Genomic DNA, 13,331 nt, shown 5'->3' on the forward strand with positions numbered 1-13,331 from the left:
CTGCAATCGTGGGACTCTACACATCTACTGACCTCACAAGATCCAAATATGATGAAAGTTTTGAAACATGAGGTGAATAAATCTAAGATGACATCTCTGCTTAATTTAGCAGAAGCATATCGACATCAAGCAGTAATGGAAATCAAACCAGAAGTGGATAAAAAACAGGCAGCAACTGAATGTGCTAAAAAACAAAAGAAAGAATATACGGTGAAGGACCAGATGAGAAGGCAAAAAATGTGGAAAAAACATAAATATAGTTGCAAGTATAGAAAACTTCTGGAAGAGCCTTATGTTGATCAAGAACAAATACAGGAATGGTTAAAGGAGAGTTGAATTTACATCAAGAAATGAAAGGTTAATATTGGCAGCTAAAGACAGTGGGCTATGTATGTACATGCTGGTTTACTAAGTCCATTGAACATGTGGGAGAAACAGACATATGTAGGTTTTGTGGAACCGAATTGGAAACGGTCACGCACCTTACTGCTGGTTGCAACTCTCTAATGGCAGAGGGACTGTATACTGAAAGGCATAATAATGTAGCGAGATTGTTACACTGGAGATTGTGCAAACATTATGGTATCGAAGTGGCTGAAAAACACTGGAAACATGAGCCACAGAGAATCACAGAAAATGAATAAGTTTACATCACATGGAATTACCCAATACCAACAGTCGAAAAGATAGATGCTAGAAAACCAGATATAGTGGGTCCAAGAAAAGACGACAAAAGTAGCATTGATCATTGAAATTGCCACACCTAGTGACTACAGTGTCTTGCGTACAGAGAGAGACAAAGTTATAAAATACCTCGATCTGCAGGCAGAAACGAGAGCCATGTGGAAGAAAGATACCCAGACAGTTCCAATAGTAGTAGGAGCAACTGGTCTTATAAAAAAGAATTTACAATCGTATTTAGATATGTTACCAATTCATGTAACACCATACGAATTGCAGAAGGACTCATTACTGGGCACATTGCGAGTGCTGCGAAAAGCACTTTTGGCTAACATCAAAGAGTGAAACAATACTAAACTCATGAACTTTAATCGTACTTTGACTTGGGAATGGGGGTCCAATTCCTGTCATGGTATTAGAAACCCAAAAGACTTGGAGAAATTAAAAAGAAGATAAATGTAATGTTTCACAGTTAGTTCAACACCATCAATATGGAGGAGGATGACACATAAAAATGCTTTCCAAACCTGTCACAAGAATCCGAACAACAGGAACCTTTCCAGAGCAACATGGGAGTCTCAACCTAATAAGTCTAGTCTTTAGCTGGCCTTCATGAAATAGTCACCACCCATGTGGTTCTGACTACAAGGGGGGGTACAGCATTGAGGCGGCAGAGGGGAGCAAATGGTCAACTGCAGAAACTTTTCTTAGGAGGATGCAGGGTCTGTGAGCCATCTGCCCAACTGATTCACGATTTTTAGGAATTCCCTAAACATGGGGTCATCAGGGGAGTGGGAGGAATAAACCATCGCCATTACTGGATCTGGGGTGAGTGACCCAACGGGGAATCCAGGTGCCATTTCTCCCTGGCTTCTATGCTTGACCAGATCCAAACCCCAATAGCTCCTTTCTGAGGTACCCCCAAATGTGATGTTTCATCTGACAGGCCTGCCAACTCCTTGAGAAGTTGACTTTGCTGTAACTCAGTGTTTATCAACAGAAAGCAAGAGCACCTATGGGAAGTTGCAAGCGTATAGCATTAAGCCATCCTACTTGTGGTGGTCAATAATGTGCCCTAGATTTGGAAATGTTAGTGCAATGTCCAGACATCACATCCACCACTGGACACACATCAGGTTCCTAACATCATCCTTTCAAAACAGGACAGCTGACAATTGATCTATCCCTCTCAGTCCACAGAGCCAATCCTGTCATTGGCAAACGTCCATTGCCCAGTTTGGATCATCAGTGGTGCATACATCTATGCTTATTACCCAGCCTCAAAGGGATGAGCCCAAGAATGAATAAGTACCTGCAAAGTTCCACATATATCTAATAAACCCTGTAATTGTCCCCAAGCCTCTGTTTGCTTCCTGAAGGCTTGATGAAAGAGCAAACAGAAAATGTATTCAGCAAAGGTTGTGGTACATGTGGGGATATGTGCCAAGTGCAGCAAAAGCAATCCTGTCTGCTTGCTATCAAGGACAATGCTGACACCATGCTTGGACCTGAGAACACCAACTCTGTCTACCTCAGTCCAAATTCCACTGAGACAGATGGCAAGAAAAGTGATGCCAAGCCCAACTCCAATTACTCAATCCTAAATGTAGCCAATGGACTCATCAGCCCAATCCCACTGCAGAGAATCTTAAGGCAGAGAGCTCAGGTTCACAATGATCTCAACAATGCTGATATAAAGGCCATCCACGAATGACTGCCCTAAATCAACAAAACCAAAAGGCCATCAGAACTTTTGCATTAGCATCAATACACAACACTGTCTGGGCTATGTGTCACAGAGAGCTAAAAGCCCTGACTACACCCCAGACAACCGTGTCTGACTAGTGGCACGGGCGCTGCAAGGACTGGGCAGGAGAGGATGGAAATGAGAGGCTGATGCTGGCTCACCAGTCCCCTGGCTCACTGCAGCAGCACCATGAAGAGTGTGCTAAACTCTGCATTACAGAGTGCCACTTCGTCTGGATGCTGCTGATGTGTAGAAGCACTCATGCACCTCCTGAAGGAAGCCCATAGCAGAGATAGCAAAGCTGTTGTGGCTTGGTGTGTTAGGACATACTCCTTGGCAGCAATATGACCTTTCAGCATAGTCATCAATCTCAAATGTAAGTAAAATAGAGCCTGAGAGAGGTTAAGGCAGGTGGAGTATGTCCTGTGAAGGAGGACAGGAGCTGGTGTCAGCAGACGGGCAGCTGTGGAAAGCTAAAATAAATGCTGTCAATGTGGAAGGTGTCAAACAAAGAGAATGAAGGCCCAAAATCATGATCACAATTAAAATTGACATCTGAAAACGCATCTGAATAGTGCCAAAACTAGGGCTAGCAAGTATTACTGGGGTGAAAGAGTAGCAAAGGAAGACAACAAAAGAGCACCTTTGTCCAACATGGTACCAGGGGAGAAGATATATTTCTTGTTGAATTTTCAGAGTCTCTCCCATTGTCCTTTCATAATCAACCTGAACAGAAAGAGTGACTTCTGAAACACCTGAAGGGGCTCACAGATGAAGATTAAAGGATCCTTCTCACATTTCTGTCTAATGAAATAGAAATACAATCTTGTCTGACCACTTTTACAGGAGAAGATTCACAAAAGGAACTGGCAAACACCCAAGAAGGGGAAAGAACAGTGGCAGAACTGAAGGAATCCTCTAGCCTCTTTCTCTGAAAAAGAGCACTTTTGTATGTCTTATTTTAATATATGTCCTTAAAATGGTCTCCATCTTCCTGTGTTTTGAAGAATATGGAGATTCTGGCTAATTCCTTGCTGCCAGTGGGATTGACCGCAAGGCTAGGCTCACGACCAAAGTTCATTCAGTGTGGATGCAGGGCTTCCTTTCAAAGTTTGCAGTAGTAGCTTGTTTTCCATTCTCTAATAGCCCGAGAGTTAAAAGACTCACAAATACAACATTTTCATTAAAACAAGCTTCCGCACACACACAAAGAATGCATGTGTGTGCCTGTGCTGTGGTAGAATTCAGTGACTACACCTACATTTATTGAAAGATCAACTTTCCATAAATAAAGAACATTGAAAAACATATCAAAACATCTACACCTAGTTTTAAGTAAAAATGTAATCAGTTTTTAACATTTTAAAACAGACGGAAAAAATAGAAACTTACTGTCTCAGCAAAATTCCGCAACAAAATACAAACCATTTCTTAATTATTTTTCTAATATGCAATAATGCGTCTTTCGGCTTTTCCCAGTTAGGGGTCACCACAGCGGAACTCTGGTCCGCTAATGACTGGCAGTAGATTTTTACGTGCTGGCTTGCCGGGCCTAGCGCACAACCTTCAACGAAGAAACGCCCATTCATGCATGTCGCCACACAGAAGACGCTCTGAGAATCGAACGGGCAACGTCTAACTGTGAGGTGACAATGTTACCGCAGCACCACCACAGCAGTCTATGTCAAACCCAGTAAAGGGCAGATAAAACATGGCTAAATAATAAAGGAACAGTGCTAAAAGGAAGCCAAGGGCAGAGTAAACAAACTGCCTAGTAGCCTGAGAAAATTTTAGATGCCAAGCTGACTGAAAACCTGATACCAGATCAGTACTTTCCTATCAAGTTTATTTTTATGAGAAAAGAAAAATGAGGGAGATGTACACTCAAATGCTGGAAGAAAGCAGTAGATGCATTATGGAATAAATTAACGGCCAGGACTCAAAACTGCATTCTAGGCTATTCACATGTACAAAAAAGATTGTAAACAAATAGCGAGTCAGGCCTTTTGTTTTAGATATCTATCAGTTAAACCAAAACATGCAGCAGTTATCCCATTTAAAGAGTTCACAAAGACTTTGAAGAGCCCAACAACATTCCTACTGAAGTAGCCATTAAGTAATTCACGTTGATACTGGTTCGCTGTCTGTTCCGATTCGCCCACTAAGGAAGCACTAGCCTTGACAAAGCATGAAGGTCTGCAAAGGATTCTACATTCCAGCCTCCAATAGTCTATGATGAAGCCTTATGCTAAAGCATGATCTGCTCATTAGCTGGCAGCACCTCACTGTAAAGCACAAGCCCATGGAGTACTCCTCAAACTAACACTACACATATACAGCCTTCAGAATTTGAAACCAAATGTTCTTATTGTGGTTTCAGATTTTCTTCAGTAACTGTCATCAACTCTTTTTTCCAGACAGAAGCCTGGGTCATATTATTCAGATCTCACCATTAAACTGCCCTCTATTACTTGGTTTTACATGACTAAAGGAGTTGGGGCTTGACATAATAGTTAGGGTGTTTGATTCTCACCTTGGGAAGCAAGGCTAGGCTTAAAAAGGTCTCTGGGGTCATTGGCCTAGTAATCACCTATGAACAAACAGTACCCACACTCCCATAGTTGCATGGTGAATCCTATTAGACTGAAACAGAATAACTTAAAGGGGTCAAATACATCTTTCTTTGTGAACAAAGTAGTGCATATTCTTGCTGACTGCTGCTCTTACAGGCCACAGTATACAATAGCATTCATGGAACACCACCAATAATGGATGTGTACAAGGCAGCACAGGAGATCTATGCTCTCTGACAGATGACCTATATTAATCTCTGGCAATAAGTACAAAATTAACATGTCAACACCCCTTTCACCGCAAAGACTAAAAGCTTTCTACTGAACATTTAATTTCTCTATATTGCACAAGAAGGTTGCCTGGCATCCAGTTGTACAAATTTGTACTATTATACCGACAAACCCAACCGTGATCACTTTCTTGAAAGACTCCATCTTTAAAAATGAAATGATTTATGCAGATTGTTTTGGACTGAGGGAAAAGAAATTGTTCTTTGCTACTAAGACCATCCACAAGAATGTTTTCCTAATTCAGTACAATGAAATAAAAGAATAATGTTAAGGAATGCCAGAAGCGCACACCTGCAAACAGATTATTTCTACATAAATGCATTGTACAACTGAAGGGACGCAGAACATCAAGCATTTAAGAGTTTCAAGCACTACACAAACTCACAGGATTCACTGTGAATGAGATCTTATCAATAACCAGAGACAGCTGGTCAAGGCTAGTGCTGTTACCTAAATATGCAACTAAATCCAGATGTCTTGGGTGTTTTGGCTATCAATGCCAGTTTAAATTCTTTTACACCCCATCACGGTTAGCTAGACTGTTCTCGATTACATGGTTTGACTGTTGGGAGAGATGTGGGAAATAAGATCTGGTAGGATGGAGTCATTTTTTTTTAGAGCTGTCCCAAACTTACTTTAAAAGTCAACTCAAAACAAAACAGAGAATATATTGACACTCCAGCTATTTTTGTTAGCTATCTGTGACTTTAGCAAGTACTCGAAAGCTGAAATTGTTGCTTTGAGTTGGTTTCTTTTGCTAGCTAAAAATCCACAGCTAAGAAATGGAAACAGTAATCTCCACCCACCTTATCAGATTATACCTAAACTTCTGAAGGACATTAAAACCTTACAGCTGCCAAGATATAAAGACACATTAACTGCATTAATTCAAGAAAAAGGGCAGCTCAGTCAACTGGTCCAACTAATGAGATTAAATTGGCAGGACTAATTAGAAATTATATATTAACTCCAAAAGTTTACTTAACTGACTACTTAAGTAACATCTCAGGGCACTAAACAAAAAGGATGAAACTCGTAATACAGTATTACTATAAGGTGGTAATGAAATTTTCATGTTACTGTAATTTTCTTTACTGAACTTTGAAACAGCCATGTGCCCTACTTTTATGCTTGCAACTGGTGTAATGCTTGGCTGCACTGTTGAATAAAGTTATTTTTTGAAAAAAAAGCACAAACTCAGTTTACTTCACCCCAATGAACAAAAACAGCAGTTATCAGATTTTACAGGGTCATTTGCAAATTGCAACACAATACTAACCTTGCTGAATAAACTCAGCACATTTGTAAACATATATAAAAATAATACTTACAACCAATCAGAACAGCTGTTGCCATGGTTACAATGGTATTTGGCGAGTCACTCAGGTTTAGCATGTTTCCAGACAGCTGGTTAAGATTATCCACTGCATATTTAAACATGAAGGGAACTACTACATTCATCATCTGAAACAATAAAATATTAATCTAAGCAATGCTTTAAACAAACGGAGAAGAGCAAGATGTTTAAAACATACTATCCTCCAGACAGCGACAACCATGTGTGAAAACCAAAAAACAGCATATGCTGCCCCAAGCTAAGAAGAAAATTCTTGTAAGATAAAACCTGTTAAAATGAAGATATGAGCTTTTTAATTTAATTTAAACCATTTCATAAACTACAGCTTTTGCAATACTATGTACATTAAAACAATACAAAATGGTATGCATACAAGGGCGTGGTTCTGGTTTTCTATTTAAAGCATAGAGAATGGCCTTACTCATCTATTACAGTCATTTAATGTCAGTTTAAGAAAGGAATGAGTCAGATGTCATATGGCACAACTGAATTTAATGGGTTTATTTTATGCAATTACAAGCAAAAAATCTGAATGTACACTGCAAGCAAACCAGTCCTTGCAAAAGTCCTTACAAGGAGCATTTCTTATCTCAGTAAAGCAACTACTATAAATGTAGCTCTATAAACTCTTAAAGGAGTTAGACAAACCATTGGTATGATTTTTATTTCTTTAAGCAAATTACACACTAATAAAACATACTTCATTCTAAACATATGGGAAAATACTGAGTCAACCAATTACCATTGGCTTATTATTTCATAACATTTTTAATGCTAAGTGACCTCAAAACTAAAACAAAAATGCTTTATGCGAGCAAACTAAAAAGACATTTAACAGCAATTAGTTTATTGAATATGACTGATCACTGCTAATTCTTTTATGGTCACAATTCCCTCACACCCTGTCTCAAAGGGAAACGTCCAAGAATGAGCAAGTACCTGCAAATGTCCACATATATCTAATAAACACTGTAGATGCTCCGCAGACTCTCTGTCCTGTTTCCTGATGGTTAGATGAAAGAGCAGGCAGAAAATGTATTCAGTAGAGGATGTGGTTCCAGCACCATCTCAATTATTACCACCACCACCACAACATTCAAGCTCTTCTATTGCTTCTTTATAGGTTTACTGAAGGCAAAGCCTATCGGGTCGCCCTACCAGATTTATGGAGAACTTAGTCTTTTGAGTAATCCCATGAGAAGCAAAAGTGATGGGCTACTCAACATCCATGCCCAACTTTGATGAGGGAGTTAAAGGAAAAGATGAATGTCATTCACCATCTCTACCCAACAGTGATGAAACAGTACATTTATGACCCCAAACATCTTGTCTTATTCCATTCTGTATATGGACTTGTAACATAACAGCAGCGAACCCGGCCCTCTCCACATGTACTGTAGAAATGTTAAATCCCCACATACTTTTCCTAGTAGTGGAAGAATGATGTAGAAAGTCACGTAAGTAAACATACACTAACAGGAGATATTCAAATAGATCACTCCTGCAGTAGCCTCAAAGAATATAGGATGTCTTGCTAATGACCAGACCAGTCATCCAGCTTCCAAAGCTTTTAGGCTCCTTCCATGTACCCTTGTCACTGGTATGTATTAAGGATGCAGACAAAAAGCAAAGGTTGAGAGTGCTAAACCTTAAGAACTTTCACAATTCAAGGGAGTCTAGAGCCTTGCCATACAGGAACATAACATTCCACAACCTGGCAAAAAAAAATAGGAGGTTGGAGGGAGAGGGTGGTTACTGCAGCAGTGATCAATTCAAACATCTACCATTATGATAAATTTACTTATACAACTGCATTATGTTCATCATTAGATCACTGCAACAGTAGCCTTAAGCAATATGGGATGAATATCGGTGCTTATTAAGTAAGGGGGGAGAAAGCTGATCAGAGTCAAGAATTCTTTGGAAAACAGTCCTACCAAAGCCTGCTCTTGACCTAGAAATGGAATCTAGTTTGCACAGCTTGGTAAAAGTGTGCAGAGATGACCAAGTTATTACCTCCCTTGTACATTTTTCTAGAGGTGATCCCTTTCCAAACAGTAAGATAAGTGGCCAGGTCCCTAACAGACTGGGCCATGACTTTGCCAAGAAGTGTCTTGTTATGTGAGTAACAAGAAGCAATAACATGGGACAACAAATTGGCACTGGTCTGCTTAGACACAGGTTGTCCCTTTTCTTACATTAACAGAAAACAAAGTTGATCAGGAGTCCTGAAGGTCTTTGTTCTGTCAATGTAATTATGCAACTTCCCTATGGACATCCGAAGTGTGTAAAATAATCTCTCTCTGATTTTTTTTTTTTTTTTGTTCTGGAAAGAAAAAAAGGAGGTTAACAGCCTGCATTAGTGTAAACTTTGAAATGATTACGCATAAAAGAAGGATTTATTCTCAAAGTTACCCTATCTTTATGAAAAATGAGATAGGGATAAACTCACCATAAGAGTTTCGAAACTCAGACTCTTTTTCTGGGTTAAAAACTTCAAACCAGCCTCATGAGCAGGTTAAACAGTGCAATTTTTTAATACAAAATTAAGATGACAATAAAGTCACCCATTTTTTTTGGGGGGGGTTATGTTACATCCCTTTTGACAACTGTTTCACAAGAAAGAGGGAAGAGGAGGTATAAATGCAGACAAGCAGATATGGCTGAAAGATGAATACTGACAAGAAAGTAAGAGAGGGCAGTGGGGATAATTCACACAAATATTTAATAATCGCAAGAGTATGGACCACTAGAAAATCTTTTTCACTTGCACATATAGGACTTTCTAGTAGCGGGTTTCTTTCGCTGCATATCCTCAAAAAAGATGCTTAAAAGGTATCAGAATTCTACCATCCAGGCAGTCAATTGAAGAAATTGAAGTATGTGGTATATCAAACTCATCCTATCCTGTGTGACTAGGTCTATTCTATAAGGAAGTTTGTGGTAATTAGCCTTGGCCATTGTCAAAAGAAGGCAAAAATCACTGCTGCCTGGTTCAAAGTAAGGTCACCACAATTACCTTACGGAATTCTTCTGAATCTTACGAAGAACCATGGTTATGACAGGAAAGTGTGGAAAAGCATGCAGGAACATTCCTGTCCATAGGAGTGAAAAGGCATCCATCTTCTAAGCTTGCTTGCAAAAAGTCTTGGAGCAGAATTTCTTTAGCTATCTGTTCAGACTGGAGGCAAACAGATCTATTTGAGGAGTTCCCCACAGATGGATGAAACACTAAAGGCCCCTGTGGGCAACTTCCATTCATGAGAGTCTGCCCTGGTCCTGCTCAGCTTATCTGCCACATTGATATGCTCTGAGGGAATGTATACACCCTTGAAGGGACAACATGAATTCTGCTGTTACAGCTCAGGCTACCATATATAATCTGCAAAGGGGGTAGGACCTGGTCCCCCCACCAATTTATGTACCACATCACTATGGTGTTGTTTGGAATTACTAACAGAAGGCCTCATGATGGTTCAGAGATCTTACAGCATTTATTACAGCCATGCTTCCCTTGACATTTGTGTGTTTTTACTTGTCTTCTTTATTCCAAAGCTCCTACACTTTCAGTCCCTTAGACATAACTCCCCTAGCAAAGTCTGAAGCATCTGTTGTTACAGACTACGTTGGGGCTGGCAGGGAAAACGAAGACCTGAGTTGAGAGGCAATTGATTCACACACTAATTTAACTTCTTTTTCACAAACCTTGGTAATAAATTTGAAATGACAGTGCTAATGTTGAGTCCAAAATGATGTGGCAAACCATCAAATCCTTCACATGTGAACTCTGCCAAAGGGAATTATTAAAATAGTAGAGGCCATAAACCCTAGAATTCTGACATATTCTCTGGATGATGTCTGGATGATGCCACAGTCTGTTTTGAAAATATCAAACTTATCATGTAACTGTCTCGATGAATAAATGCCATCTTAGAGACACTACACTGTGAAATGGAATGAGAGAAGATTTTTCTTTGTTCACCTGAAATCCCATGACAAGAAGTAGATTTACTAACTACACGAGATATTCTTCAAAAGCTATGAAAGAATTATGCATAAATAAGGCAATTGCCTATAAAGGGAACATGTCAATGCCCTGCGACAGGCTATTACAGCAGCCAAACAATTTGAAAAATCATGCTGTTCTAAAGAACCCCAAAGGCAAAACAGAAAACTGAAAATACAAACCAGACAGATGAAAACAAAAAAAACAGCCTGAACTTGCTGTTGACTGGACTAAGTAAGCATCTTTTAAATCAATGTTACCAGAAAACAGGAAGGAGGAATGAGTGGTAGCGCATAAAGCAGAGAATGCATTTTGAATTATGTAATTAAGATAAGAAAGTTTAGAAAAGAACAGGTTCCCAGCTCCTTTCTTTGTTACCAGAAAAATTCCTGAACACAGTATTTTCACTCCTCGGTCAGGGGAACAGGTTTTGTTACCGCTGCAAACAGCATCAGATTCAGAACCAGAGAAAACAGGCCAATTTGATTGTGGGGATGTTACAAGACCCCTTGACATGAGAAAGGAATTCCTATAGCCAGATGTAACATTTTAGAATTGTTTTCAAAACCCAGCTGTCTGAGGTTACCTAGTGCCGCAGAGGGAAGTGAACATACACTTATGGGACAGCAAGGGTGAGGAAGTGGAAAATCCTAAGGGTGCACAGAGTTAGTCCGATTTTTTTTGGCTTGTCCTTGGAAAGTCCTCTTTTCTTCCTTGAACCTCCCTGTCACTATTCCTTGATGGGACTGCTTTTACATCAGATCCTTTACGGACCAAACATCACCTCTTTATCTAAGGGAGCATCTAAAATTTCATTTTTAACATACTCTAGTACATTTTGAGACTGTAACCAAATCCTGGAAACAGCGATGTCATAAGTACATTAAGAACAGTTACCTGAGACATAACAGATACCACAGAAAACAGAAGCTTTAGTATCTGAAGGAGGAAGATCAGTAATTCAATTTCTCAAGTTATCATAAGAGGCCAGCAAAACCCTAGATGTGTGTCTCACCATTCACAATTCTGAAGACCAGGGTGGAAGAAAAAAACATTTACCAAACTTTTCCAAACCTTTCCCATTTTGTTAGAAGTTTTAAGGCTGCTTGCTGAAAAAATTCTTAGCATAAACTGACTTTAGCAAGGAAATTACTGCAGGATCTGCCTTATGGTTAGAAAAAAAAGAAACATGTAGGACTGGGGAACATTACACAACTTATCAGACTTTTTAGGAGGAGATGGCAACTGTCAAGAAAAGTGAAGGCTCCCAAAAAGATATCCTATAAGGCTGGTAAAACAGGAGTAACAGTTACAGATTGAGGAACTGTAACAAAAATATCTTTGCTTAGATTTAGATATACCTTTTTGTTCCCACTGAAAATGAACCCATCACTTTAGCAATAGTATTAGAAGAGCATTCTTCAAAAGGAGAATCTGAGGAAAGGCTCACCCCTTTTGTGATGGAATATGAGAAAGACAGTCAATCTAAATCCTGTTCCTCAGAGAATCAGAATCTGAGAGGAAGGAATTCTTCTGCCCTTCTTTTGAGGAGGAAAATCATCACTCAAAGACTGAAATGTTCTCACCAATCCCTTTTCCAAACCCACCAAGTTATAAGAAAAAAAAAGGAGAAGCTCAACAGACTGTCTTCTACCCTGGGGTAGAGAGTAGGAGCATCCCCTGGTATCTTCCATAAATCCTGGAAGGAGGTTTCTCCCTTTCTTAGCAAAGGGAGCTGTACAGCTACAGAGGATATGCCTGACCCGAGCCCAAGGAAGTATTTTGAAGAAACACACCAGGAGAAAAAGATGAGTGGTCCGATGAGCAACTGATAGTTATAACAGAGTCAGCCATCAGTGTCTGATGCAAGGAGAAAGCTGGATTAAAGACAAAAGCCTCACACAACATTTTCTTTCTTCTTGCAGCTCAGGGAAGGATGCATATATCCTTAGTTGGACCATGGTCTGTGTCATAGCTATGAAAGGAATCTCACAGGATAGCTGTGCCATGAAAAATCAGTGGTACCGTCTTACAAAAATGTAGCTAAGGTAACATTTTTTAGTGGCAAGCAACAAATACACATGCCTTAGCCACTCACAGCAAGGTAATCCTTAAGCAGTATACTTTGTCTCACAAAAATGACTAAAACTGACCAAAAACTTAAGAAATTGTGACAGTCAGGACTGGCTTACAGCCAAGTGTTTGATAAGCAGTCAGTGTACCTGAGAAGGGTCAGTCACAATTTCAGACTTATAAAAAGTAAACTTTTTTGTGGAAACAATTACCACAAAACACACTTGTCAACTAAAGTATATGCCACACAGAAAACATCTGAAGTAAAATATTTTTATGTGCAAAATACAATTTTACACAGGAATTCGCTCAGAGAAAACCAACAAAAAAATTATGCTCAGAGGTAAATTTTCCTTGTAACAAGTCATCAAAAGGGCAGAAATCCCCTAAAAATTATTCACAAGAACAAAACAGGTTTCTACTCAAATAACTGTGTGGAAGGTAATCCCCAGTGAGAAACTTATCTGCCCCAGCTTAGATGGAGTGCTAGCCAACCATCACTCTACCAATGTCTATGCAGGAGTACAATCTTCAGCATGCAAAAACATTCTAAGGGGGTGGCTCTCTAGCCTCTGATTTTACTCTGCATCCCTCAAACATACC

The 13,331-nt window shown here is 39.5% G+C and overlaps 1 protein-coding gene across 2 annotated transcripts in view; it reads right to left on the reverse strand.

Annotated features, from left to right (window-relative positions):
- ABCB7 (ATP binding cassette subfamily B member 7) overlaps window positions 1–13,331 on the reverse strand; it is a 1,517,597-nt gene that overhangs the window by 1,102,734 nt on the left and 401,532 nt on the right. For both annotated transcript variants that reach the window (XM_044057689.1, XM_044057687.1), the window contains exon 5: window positions 6,624–6,756. In XM_044057689.1, the coding sequence (XP_043913624.1) occupies window positions 6,624–6,756 (133 nt within the window). The remainder of the gene's footprint in view (window positions 1–6,623; window positions 6,757–13,331) is intronic.

The sequence above is a fragment of the Protopterus annectens genome, chromosome 15.part0 (assembly GCF_019279795.1).
Source record: "Protopterus annectens isolate FY-2018-M chromosome 15.part0, PAN1.0, whole genome shotgun sequence".
Classification (NCBI taxonomy): Eukaryota; Metazoa; Chordata; order Ceratodontiformes; family Protopteridae; genus Protopterus; species Protopterus annectens.